The 19,428-nt window shown below is 36.7% G+C and overlaps 1 protein-coding gene across 2 annotated transcripts in view; it reads right to left on the bottom strand.

Moving 5' to 3' along the window:
* Nucleotides 1-2,809: 2,809 nt before the first annotated feature.
* Nucleotides 2,810-19,428, bottom strand: part of Ifrd1 (Interferon-related developmental regulator 1) — a 37,196-nt gene continuing 20,577 nt past the window's right edge. The window contains exons 4-9 of one of the 2 annotated variants that reach the window (XM_069819509.1): nt 12,648-12,849; nt 9,776-10,026; nt 9,287-9,530; nt 6,766-6,861; nt 6,210-6,332; nt 2,810-3,027 (exon numbers count right to left, since the gene is read on the bottom strand). In XM_069819509.1, the coding sequence (XP_069675610.1) occupies nt 2,941-3,027; nt 6,210-6,332; nt 6,766-6,861; nt 9,287-9,530; nt 9,776-10,026; nt 12,648-12,849 (1,003 nt within the window). In that variant the 3' untranslated portion in view covers nt 2,810-2,940. The remainder of the gene's footprint in view (nt 3,028-6,209; nt 6,333-6,765; nt 6,862-9,286; nt 9,531-9,775; nt 10,027-12,647; nt 12,850-19,428) is intronic. The other variant, XM_069819510.1, reaches the window with a different exon arrangement.

The following is a 19,428-nucleotide window of genomic DNA, read 5'->3' as shown; positions in this document are numbered from 1 at the left end:
CTATGTCGTGTTTACATTCTCCAACAATCCATTGCACTGGCTGTAAAAATATAAAAATTATGTCGTTTGTAAAGATATCTAGTTTTTATAAACCACCGATTCAGGAAATATGGGTTTTCAGCTGACACTAAAGCAAACATTTTATATTTGAAGCCTTCCAAGGTCAAAATATCTCGAAATAACGCGAAATGTTTGTTTTAGCGCGAATTTATTCGAAATTAGTGTTTTCCAAGAGAAATACTGATTTATTTTTTTCATGAAACTTAATGTAATGTAGCTATTCAAATATTGATATTTACATGCAAAATTTTGAATCCAATATTCTAACCATATTTCAATCCAGAATTTTGACTGTAATATTGTAATATCAAAATTATGTCGTTTGTAAAGATATCTAGTTTTTATAAACCACGGAAATATGGGTTTTCAGCTGATACGAAAGTAAGTATTTTATATTTCAAGCCTTCCAAGGTCAAAATATCTCGAAATAACGCGAAATTTTTGTTTTTGCGCGAATTTATTCGAAATTAGTCTTTTTCAAGAGAAATATATATATTTTTTTTCTTTTCTTTTTTCATGAAACTTTAATGTAATGTAGCTATTCAAATATTGATGCAAAATTTTGAATTCAATATTCTAACCATATTTCGATACAGAATTTTGACTGTAATATTCAGACCAGATTTCGAGTGACAAAGTAGAAGTAGAAGTAGCCTGAGTGTTTCCTGATGCCTATTAGTTTATATTATGCACTCAAAGTATATGAGAGTCTGTTGCACAAATTTCTCTTCACAACATGAAGAGTCCACTGCAAGAATGATGGATGTCACTTTCTTGTCGAAAATGAACCAAGACTGTCAATGCATAGCTTAAGACATATAGAATGTACATACAGAGTTATATGGCATTAACACTGATAGTCATTGTCCAGTAATGATTGGAAAATCACAGTTAAGCTTTGAGCGCTAAGCATATCAAAATTTCAATTGCTTCTCCTGCAAAATGTATTCCAAATATCCAACATTCTTGCAGTGGACTCTTCACATGTTTAAGTGCCGATATAAAACTGTAGGTATTGTTAAAATGTATAAAGAACGATAAGATTGCCTTGATAATACTGTACAGGCCTCAAATCTTTGTAGGGATATGCAGTAATGCATTTTGCACGACAAAAGTCAAACTTTTTAAATGTCAAATAACATCGATTATTTTTTGTGCGAAATAACACCCAAATAAAGCAAATTTTTATATCGAAATTTAAGGTTTTTATGCACCATAAAATAGAATCCCTAGTCATAAGGCAAAACGAAATACCACAGTGGTGTTAAATCCTCCATTCTCTCCTAATTTAGCATTTGTTAATTTGTTTTTTGTATAAAAGCTTCATGCACATTCGTTTTATTCAGCTCAAAAAGTTATCACTATTGCAATATAAGCCATTTGACCAATCGCAAAGTATGTTTTTCAGAATTTTACTGTAGTAATGTTTGCTGAAATGCTTTAGAGCTTAGAGAGCTTTTTGCAGAGTTGCCACATGTCTGTTACTGAGATTCACAATAACAGAGGTCCACAAAATCATTGATTATGTCACATACTAGATCAGCACACTGTCTGCTATGAAATTAAAAAAAAAAAAATCAAGAAAACGAGAATGTATACACGTCACGTTTTTCTACTGCTTCATGTGTACCCAGTCCACGTTACGGCATTCAGAACAGTGCCCAAGTTTTTGTTGGCATCTTTTAAAATCAATGCCCATGAATCAAAAATGAAAAGAACCCATTTATCCATGGAAAACCAACAACAGCCCCGTGGTTTGATGTGAAATTGGAAGAGTTATTTTTTAAACAAGCTACAAATATGACAGCATAAGATTGCCATCTTTGGGTCAGGAACCACAACTACACAACCCGACCAACACCCAATATATATCAGGGTGAAGGATTCGGTGTCAACAGATAATTCTCTGTTGTTCAATTCTGATAGTTCTCAGAACTACGTACATAATCCCAATATGGGATTCTTCCAGTGCTATTTGTTAAGACTACTCAGAATAAAGAGTAAAAAAAGTTGAGCATTATACTGCATAAAACATCCACTACAAAATGCTTCTGCATGTCAAGAACTCCAGTATCTTACCTCGTGACTAAATGAGACTCGGACAGAGTAACACTAACACAAACCTTCACTATACACTCAATTAGACGAGGTTTCATTCCCTAATACAGTGACCATATCCTCAAAAATTAACAAACGGATAAAATTATTCATCCAAAACATTTAGTGTATGTAGTAACACCAACAATTATCTCTCAGACACTAAGATGCTGCACAGAGGACCTGAGAAATATTAGGTTACGTTACAGCCTGCCTACGGTACTGTTGCTAAACTCACTGGAAGAATGGTATAAATACATCTTCCAAAATATATTAAAAAAATAAAGAAGACATAAGTTAACTTACAATTTACAATGGAAATATATATATATTACAATTATAATTACTCAACAAGACACTGTAATTAAAAAACCTGCTGTGAATTACCCAACTTGTTTTCAAATTAGAATGTCTCAGAACGCATCTACAATAATTAGTTTTTTAAAAATTGAAACAATTTCAACAAGTATTTAAAACTCAAGGATGTCACCTAATTTAGAGAACTCAGTACGATATGAATGTTTATGAAAACTTGTAAACTCCAATCTTCAAATATTGCACTCATGGCACTTATGTTTCTATCTTAAATTTCAATTTTAAATTATGAATTGACATCCGAACTATGATCATAGAGTGTAATAAAATTCTTCAAAATTAGTAAACTACTTATGAAACATCCCCCCCCCCCCAAACGTTTAGATTCTTGCCAATAACTATGTTTAACTTAATAACTTATAAATAAATTTCTGTATTCAAAATGGTAGACAATCGACATGCGATGTTCTAGAGGAAACTCTGAGCTGAGCGTTTGTCACGGTGTTTATTCCGGGATATAGTCCTGGCCTTGAAAGCTGCCGCGTTCATCAGGTGCTAGAACAAGCAACCAAATAACGTCTTATAGAATGGATACTTTTACATATTTTGCAAATGCATACAAATACACAGTAACATTTTTTATGCATTTTTCACACTTGCTCGTTTTTCTGTAAGGCTCCAGAAAAATCCCTATAGCTAAGGCCAGAAGACAGAAGGCTTATCTTACCTTTACACTTATATGATCTGTTTTAAATTCCAGGAAATACAAAACCCCATTTATAAGTTCTAAATCAACTTTGCTCAAAATTAGGTTTTCCATTAATGTTGTTGTTGTTGTTTAGTGCCTTGCATCTGGCAATGAAGCCACTAGCAGTCGTGCTTTCCAATACTTTTGAACTGTAGTTTCTTCTGATCTTAATGCTTCACAGGTCTTCAAGTGATCTTCATTCATTTCTGCTGGATCGTTACACAGGACACATATGGGTGAAGCTGAGATACCTATTCTGTAGAGATGACTTGCTAGACAGTCATGATTTGTCACTAATCTGAAGGCTGCAACTGCTGTTTTCCTTGGTCTCTGGGGGATTATATCTGGGTTGAAAAGTAGTGTAATCCATTTTTTGTCTTTAGCATTTGATTCTATTTCTTGTAGGTATGAATGAGAAAATTTTGTAGTGATCAAGTGTTTTATTGAGGAATATGAGAAATTAAATTTAGACTTTTCTTTTATTGTTGTGCCTTTCTTGGCAAGTGTGCCTGCTGTTTCATTCCCCATGACTCCACAGTGTGCTGGAATCCATTGGAGATGGATAATCTTACTAACTTTTTGGAGTTGTGTTAACATTAATGTAACAACATGAAAATACAGTGTATGTTAATTGATAAGATGAGGCCTGCTTTGAAATTCGTGGAAATTCGAAGATACCCATGCTTACCTCCACCAATCTTGTGTCCTTTGATGGCGCTGTTACTGCTTTAGAAACAGTGAAACATTTCGTCACACACCATGATGTAATTGGACAAATTATGGAAGTTATCACAATTTGAGGGCGTGGTTTATTCCTTAGAAGCAAGCAGTCCAAAATAACCTACTTTTTTTTTTTTTTTTTTTTCATTATATAAAAAAAAAGGACTACTTTTTTTCATTTTATATAATAATTATAACAATAATCTCACTTTGAGAGAGGGACAGAGATTAAGAGTGTTCGAGAATAAGGTGCTTAGGAAAATATTTGGTGCTAAGAGAGATGAAGTTACAGGAGAATGGAGAAAGTTACACAACATAGACTGCATGCGTTTTATTCTTTACCTGACAGAATTAGAAATATTAAATCCAGACATTTGAGATGGGCAAGGTATGTAACATGTATGGGCGAATCCAGAAATATATACAGAGTGTTAGTTGGGAGGCCAGAGGGAAAAAGATCTTTGGGGAGGCCACGCCATAGATGGGAGGATAGTATAAAAATAGATTTGAGGGAAGTGGGATGTGATGGTAGAGACTGGATTAATCTTGCTGATAATCCTACTTGTCTGTGGTGTAATAATCATGATGAAGATCTGGAACACATTCTTCTATACTGTCCATCCATAAACCACAAAGGAAGTAAATTAAAATCATCAGTACCAGTTGCAGAAGACACAGCCCTGCAGTATATATTGACTACACCCCAACTCTGGCTACTAGCAACAGGCATCTATAATGAACACCGATCAAAATACCCCTCATTTCTCGTGAAAAACAACAACTGAATAGACTACAGTGGACTTTATGTTGTCAGTAAATAGTTGGATACATTAACAAGATTGATTGATTATATAAAATGAAGATCACACAGTAAGAACAAAGTAAGTCAATTTTTTGTGAATTGGAGCCAGCTTTGTCCCTAAGCAGCTAATATTTCTTACAAATAATCTTACATCCTTCAAGAATATGTGTTATATTTGAGTACAAATATTATTGACTCAAAGATAGCTTAACTAAGGAGTTCTAAATTTCTCTTGTGAAAATTTTGCTAAACTGACTTTACTCGTTCTACCCCTATAGTCTCCAAATGCTATTTCAGATGTCATTAAATGTCATTTCAGTTATATACTTTTCACACTAATGCGGTTTTTTTATCTTTAGACCTCTGTTTAAAACATATAAATGAAGTTTACTGCATATGTAAAATAGAATACAGTGTACAACGTATGAGATAATTTACGTTGTTCAATGATACCTCTGTTGGCAAATGCAGAAAAACTTTTAATATTAAAATTACTGTACTAGTGGATAAAAACAGTGGCTGTAAGACTATGGACGTAAAAATATCCCTGGAGTAATCAGAATATTATATTTATATTATTTAGTTCCATAAACTATTTTTCATATATTCCAATTTAAAATCTTAACTTACTTACAAATGGCTTTTAAAGAACCAGCAGATTCATTGCTGCCCTCACATAAGCCCGCCATCAGTCTCTATCCTGTGCAAGATTAATCCAGTCTCTACCATCATATCCCACCTCCCTCAAATCCATTTTAATATTATACTCCCATCTATGTCTCGGCCTCCCCAAAGGTCTTTTTCCCTCCGGTCTCCCAACTAACACTCTATATGCATTTCTGGATTCGCCCATATGTGCTACATGCCCTGCCCATCTCAAAACATTCCTAATTAGGTCAGGTGAAGAATACAATGCGTGCAGTTCTGTGTTGTGTAACTTTCTCCATTCTCCTGTAACTTTGTCCCTCTTAGCACCAAATATTTTCCTAAGCACCTTATTCTCGAACACCCTTAATCTCTGTTCCTCTCCCAAAGTGAGAGTCCAAGTTTCACAACCATATAGAACAACCGGTAATATAATTGTTTTATAATTTCTAACTTTCAGCTTTTTTGAGAGCAGACTGGATGACAAAAATTTCTCAACCGAATAATAACAGGCATTTCCCATATTTATTCTGTGTTTAATTTCCTCCCGAGTGTCGTTTATATTTTGTCACTGTTGCTCCAAGATATATGAATTTTTTCATTTCTTCAAAGAATAAATTTCCAATTGTTATATTTCCATTTCGTACTATGTTATGGATATGAGACATAATCATATACTTTGTCTTTTCGGGATTTACTTCCAACCTATCTCTTTACTTGCTAACACAGTCCCTTCAAACTGCAAAAGGGATCGTGTTTATTTTCATTCTCAAACATTCAGAGTGTGAATACTGATCCTTGTGTTGCCCGGTATGTACTCACCCGTTCCAGTTTGGTTTGTTTGTTTGCTGCGTAGTATGGTGGAGACAACCTCTCACCAAGTTCAAAGATCTCTCTCACTAGGTCATTCTCTGTTAGATGTAAATTCATCCCTGACCCCAGGACCTGGAAATTGAACGAATCATTGTAAAGAAAAGATAGAAAGGAAAGTACACAGAATAAAATAATCTATTCTAGAGGTATAAGTATGTTTATATCAGAAGCCTGATGCAGTTTATGGTAAGACTTCTTGGCAAAATGTTATCTTTTTCTTTACTATAAATCCCTTTTTCACACTCAAATTTCCCTGAACAATATTGGCCAAGAAAAAGACATAAAACAAATGCAATAATCCAAAATGTCTGTATACAAGGACAGAGCACCTTGTAACACGAGCATTATCCCTGAAATGCTAGCAAAAATGCGTAGATCAGGATAATTTGATGCCGAGAATGGCATAATCTTTGGGCCTTCTTTCTGATCGTGGTATTTATATAGCTGTGACTTATGTTACATTCAGAACTGTTTGATGAAAGTTGGCTTATTTATTATATCTCACCTGGCAGAATGCATCATACTGTTTTTTCCGACACCATGAATCAAGTGCAAGTATTTCTTGGCCAAATCTAACCTGGATTTCTGGTGGATTACCATCCTACAACAGACAAGTTCAACTAATTAATACACACGTGTTAACCAGTCTACTTTACAACAGTAATGAAGTAAGGTGGGTAACTCAGTCATTTACAACCAACAAGTAAATAAGTCCCTGTACAAGTAGCAGAGATCCCATGCAATTTGGACCTGGCCGTCTACAGTACAGGAATGCTATAGTCCAGTGACGTTCTGAAAATTAAGATGGGTGAAAAATCGACCGAGGTTTGAATGCAGACTCTTCCATTCATATCTCGGAATGTATTAATTTTAGGACCCATGTTTATTAGATTTTTTTTCTTGTTTTGATGAATACTACTACCCCTTCAAAATATAGAATACTCTTTTCAACACCCTGTATAAGTAAATAAATTAATAAAATAATCGGTAAATAAATAAAGGAATTAATAAATATAAATAAATAAGCACATAAATAGACAGATGAATGGCTCAATAAACACATTAACGAATGAATGAAAAAACTTAAATTGACAGATGGATGAATGAATGAACATATAAATAAACAGACGAATAAATTAATGAATTATTACAATGAATGAATGAATTGTGTAACATATGAACAAATGAATGAACATAAATAAACAATGAATATATGAACGAATAAACATAAATAAACAGATGAATAAATGAATGACTAATATAAATAAAAAGATGAATTGAGTGAATAAATGAACAAATAAATTTTATTTAGTTTAACGACGCTGTATCAACTACTACATTATAAGATTGGTGATAGCGAGATATAGAAGCTTTTGAAGTGTCGTACATATGGCCTTGACTTCTCCATCAAAATTTGTAGTACCAAATCCAAGGTTTGTAAAAGGAGAACAGACGGCATATAGCTCCAGCACCTGCTCCGATTTGATTTGTTAGCAAGGAGATGTCAGTTAAAATATAGAGCCATTGTTGTTCTGGGAATCTTGTATGGATAGATGAATAAATATAAACAGATGAATGAAAATATAAATAAACGGATGAATAGATGAATTAATAAACATAACATAATTTAGATTGGCAACAGGCCATGACTGTTTGTCCAAACACCTGCATAGAATTGGAATATATCAGTCCCCTAACTGGCCATTGTGCAACTCAAACCAAGAAATGGATTCGGAACACCTCAAAATCTGTGCTTCAGTGGCTGGCCATGATAATATCTTTGAAAAATATTGGAGTGCAAGAGGTCAAATGACTTTATTGTCAAACGCCTGGCATTAGAAAACAACAACATAAACATAAATAGATGAATGAATGAACAAACATATAAACAGATGAATGAATGAATGAACAAACATAAATAGATGAATGAATGAATGCACAAACATAAATAGATGAATGAATGAATGAATGAACAAACATAAATAGATGAATGAATGAATGAATGCACAAACATAAACAGATGAATGAATGAATGCACAAACATATAAATAGATGAATGAATGAATGCACAAACATAAATAGATGAATGAATGAATGCACAAACATAAATAGATGAATGAATGCACAAACATATAAACAGATGAATGAATGAATGAATGAATGAATGCACAAACATAAATAGATGAATGAATGAATGAACAAACATAAATAGATGAATGAATGAATGCACAAACATAAACAGACGAATGAATGAATGCACAAACATATAAATAGATGAATGAATGAATGAATGAATGCACAAACATAAATAGATGAATGAATGAATGAATGAATGCACAAACATAAATAGATGAATGAATGAATGCACAAACATAAATAGATGAATGAATGAATGCACAAACATAAATAGATTAATGAATGAATGCACAAACATATAAACAGATGAATGAATGAATGCAGAAACATAAATAGATGAATGAATGAATGCACAAACATAAATAGATGAATGAATGAATGCACAAACATAAATAGATGAATGAATGAATGAATGAATGCACAAACATATAAACAGATGAATGAATGCACAAACATATAAACAGATGAATGAATGAATGAACAAACATAAATAGATGAATGAATGAATGAATGAATGCACAAACATAAATAGATGAATGAATGCACAAACATATAAACAGATGAATGAATGAATGAACAAACATAAATAGATGAATGAATGAATGCACAAACATATAAACAGATGAATGAATGAATGCACAAACATAAATAGATGAATGAATGAATGCACAAACATATAAACAGATGAATGAATGAATGCACAAATATATAAACAGATGAATGAATGAATGAACAAACAAATAGATGAATGAATGAATGAACGAACATGTAAGTAAACATGAATAAATGAATTAATAAACATAAATATACAGATGAATGAATGAATGAATGAATATATAAATAAACAGATGAATGGATGGATGAATAAATAAACCGACGAAGGAACAGACCTCAATATAGTGCAGAATGTCACGGAAGCTTGAGCGTTGTTGTTTCCTGTCTTTCTTGGCTCGGTATTTGTGGGAGTCTGTAGCAAGCTGTCGCAACTTCTCCACCAGCTGAGGTGTTGTCGTCCTCTGGAAGTCGTCATTATGTTCGCGACCAAGTTCGTAAGCCAGAGCTATGGTCTCCCCTGATGCCATCCGCACATCCAAATGGGCTGAATCCAACAGTTCAGATAACTGGGATATTTGACTGCAACAAACAGTAAAACACGTCCATATGAAATTATAGCAACACTAACAATATTAACTGAACCCTTTTTGCCCACTGAAAGTGACAGAAAATACTTCCGAAATGAGTGTCATGAGACACACTCCCTCATTATATGCTACAGAACAACGGGGTCTAGAATTTAACAATTTATTCAAGTGGTATCAAGAGCAGATGGACATCATTTGTTTCACTGGGATTTGTATTTCTAAGCATGATACACTCACGGGGCAAAGACATCATTATCCTCAGACATAAGCATGTACACGTCGCCTGGCGCCATCAGTGTCAGCAGAAGGCTCCACGCAGAGAGAGCAGCAGCATGCAGTGATGCCAGTTCAGCAGAGACCACCGGTACAGTTCCATTGCCTTTCAAGTAGGAACCTGAGAAGATGGTCTCCAGTGACTGCATCAAGTGGACAATGTCAGCCATCTCGCCGCCAGATAAGAAACTGCACAAGCCGAGAGCCCAACAACACTGCAAACAAACAACATGAAGTTAATCAGAGCCAAACTGGGTCTGCTGACAAAACACTCCTAGTTACTGACCATTTTCCTTCTACCATAGCTGCAGCAATCATAGCCCTACAAAACCACACTAAGGCACAATATGCATCCACTAGCACTCCTGGTACCTATGATAGTAAATGAATTTACACAGGGTGTAACGAAAAAAGTGGGCAAAACTTCAGGTATGAATTCCTCATATGTAATACTTATGTACTTACAAACAGCTTTTATACAACTCAGAGGTTCATTGCCGCCCTCGCATAAGCCCGCCATTGGTCCCTATCCTGAGCAAGATTAATCCAGTCCATACCAACATATCCCACCTCCCTCAAATCCATTTTAATGTTATCTTCCCATCTACATCTCGGCCTCATCAAATGGTCTTTTTCCCCTCTGGCTTCCCAACTAACACTCTATATGCATTTCTGAATTTGCCCATACGTGCTATATGCCCTGCCCATCTCAAACATTGGATTTAATGTTAATTAATTTAATGTTCTTAATTATTATGTCAGGTGAAGAATACAATGCGTGCAGTTCTGCGTTGTGTAACTTTCTCCATTCTCCTGTAACTTCATCTCTTTTAGCCCCAAATATTTTCCTAAGCACCTTATTCTCAAACACCCTTAACCTCTGTTCCTCTCTCGAAGCGAGAGTCCAAGTTTCACAACCATACAGAACAACCGGTAATATAACTGTTTTATAAATTCTAACTTTCAGTTTTTTGACAGCAGACTGGATGACAAAAGCTTCTCAACCGAATAATAACAGCATTTCCCATATTTATTCAGCGTTTAATTTCCTCCCAAGTGTTATTTGTAATTGTTACTGTTGCAACAACATAACAGAAGAAAACATGGTTATATCAATATGGTCCGGAAATGCTTGGTTTCTGAGTAGGGCTTGCAAGTATGATCATAGTGCACTCCAGTACAATTGTTTACTGGATTTATATTGATGCATTCTGTTTAAATTTCTCTCCTCTAGACCCAAGAGTTGCGGGTTCAAATCCGGCTGAGATGTATGAATTTTTCCGGATGCAAAAATCCAGAGCATGAGTTCCCCAGGAGGGACTTTAAGCCGTGTGTCCCATTTTCGAATTCTTAGGCAAGTTGAAGACCTCTAAGACTAAATTAGGGCCTCTCAGCTAAAAATTAGCCTCTCTTACCGACTTCCCAGTAATAGCTTAGTTGCATACTAGGTGGATTTGAGGTGATGAGCTTATCACTTGTCCCTCTGCCTCCTGTCAGCAAATAAGTGTAAGTAAATTCCTTATAGGTATGGAAATCTTCACTACAGGCCACCTAGATGAACTGTTCAAAATATCCACCTCCTGCCTGAATGCAAGCTGCAGCTCGTCTTACCGAGATCCGAACATGCTCCCAAATTCCTGACATGGTTCTTATTTGAAACGGAGCTTCCAGGCTAAGATGCCATGGTCTACTGGTGCAGATGTTCCCAGATGTTTCGTCTACTACTGCGGCAGACATCTTCAGTGGTTAGGTATCCTAGGTCGAAGTCTCCTGCTAGGAGTACCTGTAGTAACTGATACCCTGACTGGTTGCTTGTCATTTATAGAGCCGGGGATTGGCCTTGGTGTTTCGTTGTCGCGGCGGTCCGCACCCGTTGGATCACTGTGGCCATGGACTGGTCGTGGCGTTTTGTCGTTGTGGCGGACTGCACTCGCTGGATTTTGGTTTCCATCTCTCGTACTGTCGCTGCGCACAGGTTTAGTATGAGTGCGTTTCAGGACAGGATGCCAGCAGTTGTTAAGTTTCAGACCCTCTTCTTTACAGTTGAAGTTGTTGATATGTTTATGAATTTCAATCGCCTCCCGAAACAGACGGGGAAGTAATTGGACGTGTTACTGAGGATGAAATCCAGCGAGTGCAGTCCGCCACGACAATGGAGCACAACAACCAGTCCAAGGCCACTGCAATCCAGCGAGTGCGGATCGACGCGACAATGGTACGCCACGACCAGCCCAAGGCCACCGGGATCTAACAGGTGCGGGCTGCCGACAACGAAACGCCACGACCAGTCCATGGCCACAGTGATCCAACGGGTGCGGACCGCTGCGACAACGGAACACCAAGGCCAATCCCCGGCTCTATAAATAAGGACAGGCAACCAGTCAGGTTATCAGTTGCTACAGCAGAAGACTTCGACCTAGGATACCTAACCACTGAAGATGTCTGCCGCAGTAGTAGACGAAACGTCTGGGAACATCTGCACCAGTAGACCACAGCATCTTAGCCCGGAAGCTCCGTTTCAACTAGACACCGGCCGTGAAAGCCTGCATGCTAAGATGGTTCTTATTGTCTGACAGGCTTGCAGAATCAGCTAACAGAGAGTTCCTTCATTATCCACAGAAGCCAAATAACCGACATTTAATACAGCCTCAGAAAGAAGCATATTCAGATCTCATCTCAATGAGATGATGAACTGCGATCTGTATTCAGGCAGGATGTCGATATTTGAACATTTCACAAAAACCGTTTGAATCACACTGTTATATCTGGGGGACTTTCAACTGAAAATGAAAAAGCAGGGAAGGAGGAAGAACAATTACTCTGAGGCTGCAGGTACCTTGGCTCTGGCCTGGAGCGAGGCAAATGTGTCATGGGCCACAACAGACAGCACAGGAGCCAGCAGTTTACACACTTCCTCCGCCTCGTCGCCAGCCCCAAGTTGGACGCAGAGCAGGGGTGCCAACTGCGCTGCTGCAGCCTGTTCAGAGCCACGGCCCTTCTTCAAACTCCGCTCGATTCCATCACTTAGTGTGATACGTCTGGAACAATAAGGGTCATGTAACTCATCTGAAAGATGACCACCAAGACAGATGTGATCTCCACTCCAAGGGTGCGAACGAGATTAAGGGGAAATCAAAGCAGTCCTGAGGTCATTCTGGTAACACTTACAGGATAATGCGATAATTTTCGTTGACTACATACATCATTGTCCTGAATTCATTCCACTTTGCTTTCTGTGTGAAAAATATATATTAGCTAATGAAACACATTTAATTTCAATAACTGCACTATTTACAATATTACTAGTATTATCTACATTATTTACAACATTATTTACCATTATTTACATCACTTTTTCTCTTCCTTCCACACCCTCCTTTTCTTTTCAAGAAAATTTTCCTAGGGCGAGGCATTTTTCTTCCCTTACAAGAAAAACATACAACACTAACAATAAACTGGCGGGAAACAGCTGAAAGGAGCATGGTGAAACAGACTGAGCAACAAAACAACACAAAATTTCTTTCTAAAACCTCAGGAAACAGGAAAAGTAACGCTATAGAGATGGAGAACTTGAAGGGGGCGTGGAATGTCATGCAGAGGGAATTTGAATTGCCCTTTTCAGACAAAAATACATAGCATCTTGATAAAACGGACTCTAAACTATCAGGAAAATTAAAAAAAAAAAAAAAAAAATCAATGATTTTGACCCTAACTCACCTACAGTCTCCCCTTAAGTTGAATAATTTCGAGGGAAAAATCGTTCCGGGGCCAGGTTTCATTTCTGAAAACTTGCTGTTGAACCTCTGCATCAGTTACTAGTTGTCCTGTGTTATATTGCCTTTGATAGAGGTATACTAAAAATGATGGAAGATTTCAGAGGTGTCCATAAATCTACTGTAAATCTATTGCACATTGTGCTGTGCGTGGTAGACAGTCTCTTGATAAAATTTACTATGCAATACTGGGCCCTGTTTTATAAACACATAACAATATTAACTAATATTACTAAACTCATAGTAATAATTTTATTATTTGACTGACATCTGTTTCATAAACACTCTACACAACTTATAACATACGCACATTAATATTATAGCTCATCAGTCAGCTAATTGTGTATGGAGTTCGGTCGCAGTTGGTCATGCATGGTTCTGTCTGGTTGCAATGTGTTTGTGAGTATAACAATGGTAGCCAGCATTAAGAAACTATTTGAGGTTAAGTCTGACTTACTTACTTACTGGCTTTTAAGGAACCCAAAGGTTCATTGCCGCCCTCACATAAGCCCGCCATCGGTCCCTATCCTGAGCAAGATTAATCCAGTCTCTATCATATCCCACCTCCCTCAAATCCGTTTTAATATTATCTTCCCATCTACGTCTCGGCCTCCCCAAAGGTCTTTTTCCCTCCGGCCTCCCAACCAACACTCTATATGCATTTCTGGATTTGCCCATAAGTGCTACATGCCCTGCCCATTTCAAACGTCTGGATTTAATGTTCCTAATTATGTCAGGTGAAGAATACAATGCGTGCAGTTCTGTGTTGTGTAACTTTCTCCATTCTCCTGTAACTTCATCCCTCTTAGCCCCAAATATTTTCCTAAGCACCTTATTCCCAAACACCCTTAATCTCAATTACTCTCTCAAAGTGAGAGTCCATGTTTCACAACCATAAAGAACAACCGGTAATATAACTGTTTCATAAATTCTAACTTTCAGATTTTTTGACAGCAGACTGGATGATAAAAGCTTCTCAACCGAATAATAACAGTAAGCAGTCACGGACAGCCGATGAGGAGTGGTCCTCCAGCTTGGGGGTTGGGCAAAGGGCTAGCAACCCATCACCGTAAAAAAAAAACAGCTTGTTACAAATCCTTCAAATAAGCCTCGGTTAAGTCTGACATGCATACTAAAGTAGGCAGTATTCGTCCTTTACAGGTTTATTATGATATTTTTTCTGTTATTGAAGAACAAAGATATTTCTTAATGAAGATTGTTCACGAGCATCGGCCATTTTAACAGCAATAGCATTCATTCTCAGAAACCCTGTATAATAAAACAGCAGCAATCATCTTCATTTCTTTCCTAGCAGTATTACCGGTTGTTCTGTATGGCTGTGAAACTTGGACTCTCACTTTGAGAGAGGAACATGGGTTAAGGGTGTTTGAGAATAAGGTGCTTAGGAAAATATTTGGGGCTAAGAGGGATGAAGTTACAGGAGAATGGAGAAAGTTACACAACACAGAACTGCACGCATTGTATTCTTCACCTGACATAATTAGGAACATTAAATCCAGACGTTTGAGATGGGCAGGTCATGTAGCACGTATGGGCGAATCCAGAAATGCATATAGAGTGTTAGTTGGGAGGCCACAGGGAAAAAGATCTTTGGGGAGGCCAAGATGTAGATGGGAAGATAATATTAAAATGGATTTGAGAGAGGTGGGGTATGATGATAGAGACTGGATTAATCTTGCACGGGATAGGGACCGCTGGCAGGCTTATGTGAGGGCGGCAATGAACCTTCGGGTTCCTTAAAAGCCATTTGTAAGTAAGTAAGTAATACCACAGTCTAGTATATACAGTTAAGAAGCTTGAGTTTATGAGGGTAGGGCAGCTGGGTAGCTCAGTTGGTAGAGCAGCTGGCTACGGACTGAAAGGTCCGGGGTTCGATCCCAGGTGGTGACAGGATTTTTTCTCGTTGTCAAACTTTCAGAACGGCCCCGAGGTTCACTCAGCCTCCTATAAAATTAAGTACCGAGTCTTTCCCGGAGGTAAAAGGGGGTCAGAGCGTGGTGCCGACCACACCACCTCATTCTAGTACTGAGGTCATGGAAAGCATGCCCCCCAAGTGTCTTCATGGCATGTTACGGGGATACCTTTACCTTTTTTTTACTAGGAACAACAGACTGTGCAGATACTATTTCACACTGTCTATAATGAGGCGATAGTAGTGATCCTAGTGGTTAGCAATTATCTGTGGATGCATATTTACTATGTATTGAGCTTCGTGGCTGTATATACTAGACTGTGGTAAATACCAATCGTATTTCACTACAGTTTAACTTAACCGAGACTGTGTAATACAGCACACTGAGTTAAACTCTCCATTAGGTTTAACTTATTTAGATTAACCTATTTAAAGTACCGGGCCTAAAGACTCTAAACTACTGGGAAATACAAACTGGCAGGCATTGATAGCAAACAGAGAACCATGGCAAGAGCTTCAAAAGAATGTTATCGTCCAAAGGGGCTGTTATGCAACCAATAATGATGACGAGACATTACCAAGTAACGTAACATAATTATGTAACATGCTATTAATTAGTGTCGAAGGTATATCTTGTGTGTGACACTGATAAATTTTGTGATGTTGTAATCTGGAAATATCAATTTATAAGCACGAATAAAATGACCATGTGAATTTTTAGAAGACTGTTTGCTGCCTATATTAGATAGAACAGCAATAAATTTTGTATTAATATACTGAAATATCTCAACCTTCAAAGCAATGTGACCATCTTTTTTCACCTGTACTCTTCATATGTTAATTATTTTCAAGGTTGTTTGCAGTTTATCAATTCTCTTGTTAGCATGAATTGAACATGTGATTGTTTCCAAGACAACGAGCTGTTTATACCAGTTTATCTGTCTACATGACCAGAACATGTGAATTGTTTTTAAGTTTGCTACTTACATTAGTTTGTTTCTGTGAACTGAACACGTGTTTACAGTAATGAATAGGCAACCATACATAGTTTAATTATCATTTTGTCAATCTTTCTCTTCACAGTGCAAACTGCTAATTAAAAGATTTTGACCACCAACTACAACTATACAGAGGTCTCAAAAATAATGGAGCAGTAGCAGTAGTAGTAGCCACAAAGTAAAGAAATATGCCAGTGAAAATACTATAAAACTATTTAAAATATTTTGTGCGAGATCGTGCGTATTTGCTTGGTTTCCGCACAAAACCAATCTGCGGAAAGTCTAAAATTCCACATTCAGTATTCCCAACCGAACACACACAACAATTTCCCTCTTCTTACCGCTTAAGTGACATATTGATTTTACTGCTTTAGGCTTTTAACATATTATTTTTAGAGACGTTCAATATACTAATAGTCTAATTATAAATTGGAAACTTACCACTGCAATTTCACCTAAATTGCACTCTTAATTATTGTTTTTAAATATTTGCAAAAATTAAGTAAACTCTACAACTCCACTAAAGTTACTGCATTCGTGATGCAAGTAACATTAAGGAAGCCGTGAAAAAATGAACAAGATTCCAGACTCATCATAGACTGGGGAAAAAAAAGACAGACGTATATCACGGCCTGCTGGAGTATAGTAAACACAGAAAACATTTTAAAGCAACAATGTTGAAGACAGATATTTTTGTTTTGCAAATTTGCTATCATTGAACAGAAACCAAGATGGAGATTTCATTGCAACTAATTAGAAATTCCTCTTTCAGGTATGTAATAAACGATCTTCGCACAAAATAATGTACGATACACGAGCAATATGTTTTCTTTCAATTCTCGGAAATTAAAAAAGCTCAACTACGTTTCACTTTTCCAAACTTTTCCTCGAACATGAAAACTTCAACATACCGCTCTTGTAACGCATATTACTATTTCAAGTTATCACTGCGTGAATGTGTTAAAGTCCAGTCCCAAAAATGGAAGATAGTCAATGTCTGAGAGACCAAAAGAAGAAAAAGGGTATGAGTTATTTGTTTCTTTTCGCTCAAATGATTTCCACTTGAAAAATTATGTAAACTCTAACTCAAGACTGATTAGGCAGAGTATAAAGAGCTGATCTCTGATTCCGCAGAAAGTTAGAAGGTGTCAATAGCAAATGATGTACACCAACACACTGCCTAATCATAAATCCTATTTGATATCTCTCACCAACACACTGCCTAATCATAAATCCTGTTTATATGACGTGTGTGTGTTTTTTTTTACAGTATATATTTCAACATGCACCATTACATAGGTTGTAATAGTGTGTGTGTGTGTGTGTGGAGGGGGGGCGCGCCGCGCATCAAATTTCGAACATTTAAAGGGAAAAACTAAAATTATTTCAATAATTTATTATCAGAATACACTGCTCTCTTAAATTGACTTAACATATTGTAATTAAATCAATGGCTTTCCCATAACACACCAGGAAATTTTTCATATAAAACAATTTTTAAGTCAAAAAGCAAGTAAAAACGAGCAAAATTGTATTAAACATTTTGTTTAAAAATATCTCAAAGAATAACCCCTTGAAATTAATGACATTACTTACAGTTCCTAATGTATATGAAAGAAAAAGATAGAGGGAGAGAGAGAAATCATAAGAAATGTAAATCCTGAAAATGTTAAACGTGTCTGTTAAGAATGCACTGAAACATTTCCAAGCAATGAGTCACCACTGGTGGTTTCACATCTGTTTGAATGTGCCTGACTTTTCGGACGATAAGTACAAGTCTGGCCTCCTCCACAAGGGCAGTAATGTTGAAGTCATGCCACAATAAGTTTGTGGGGGAGGAGGAAAAGTTTTCCATTCTAAACTTAGTCTTTGTATCGTCTACCCACACTTTCTCTTTTCAGGTACAGATGGCTCTGCCACCTAAGCCTTAATGGTGGCCTTTAGTACCTAAAAATTAGAATTTATGTGGAAATTTCCCTCTAATTATCATTCCATTAATGAGGGCAATGGATTTCGCCCGATAGATGCCCTTTTCTTAAAAATGTTATCAGACTAGTGAAATTGAAGGCCTTAGCTATATGAACCTTGTGCCATCAGTAAACAAACCAATCGAATTCAAAGGCATAGTAATCCAAGAAACCTGAAAAAATAATCAGATAATGAATGATATCTCAATGTCGTTCTCATAATATGAAATGTGCTGTGCTAAGGTCGAGAGGTTGTTGTACATTAGTTCATTTTATGATAAGGTAGGCAAAGAAAATTAAAGATGCAGCTAGCTACTGTGAACACAAAGTATGATTTAATACGGTGTGAAAGTTTCATTCCCTGGTTCATATCCTGTCTAAAACATGGATGGTAGTCTAATATTAATATGAATGAAGTCCTTCTATGCTGTTTAAAGTGGATACCTTGCAATAAGTTGACCCAAAGTGCACAATGTGTTGATCTATACATTTCAATTGACTTTTAATGACAGAGTTTATTTTTATTTTACGACGCTGTATCAACATCTAGGTTATTTAGCGTCTGAATGAAATGAAGGTGATAATGCCGGTGAAATGAGTCCGGGGTCCAGCACCGAAAGTTACCCAGCATTTGCTCGTATTGGGTTGAGGGAAAACACTAGAAAAAACCTCAACCAGGTAACTTGTTCCGACTGGGATTCGAACCCGGGCCACCTGGTTTCGCGGCCAGACGCGCTGACCGTTACTCCACAGGTGTGGACCTAATGACAGAGTATCGACTTCAGGGTTATATACAAATGTTGAGGTCTGGTATGTCACAAAATCCTGATGTATGCTACAGCATATCTGCTTACTTTGTATTGTATATGTTTGTATAGTTTTGGCGGAGGAATTGTATATGCTTTAAATTGGATAGTAATCTGTATAGCTCTATTGATAAATTGTT

This window comes from Periplaneta americana, chromosome 2 (assembly GCF_040183065.1).
Source record: "Periplaneta americana isolate PAMFEO1 chromosome 2, P.americana_PAMFEO1_priV1, whole genome shotgun sequence".
Taxonomy (NCBI): domain Eukaryota; kingdom Metazoa; phylum Arthropoda; class Insecta; order Blattodea; family Blattidae; genus Periplaneta; species Periplaneta americana.
The sequence above is the reverse complement of the archived record's forward strand: the minus strand, read 5'-3'. Positions and strand labels throughout refer to the sequence as shown.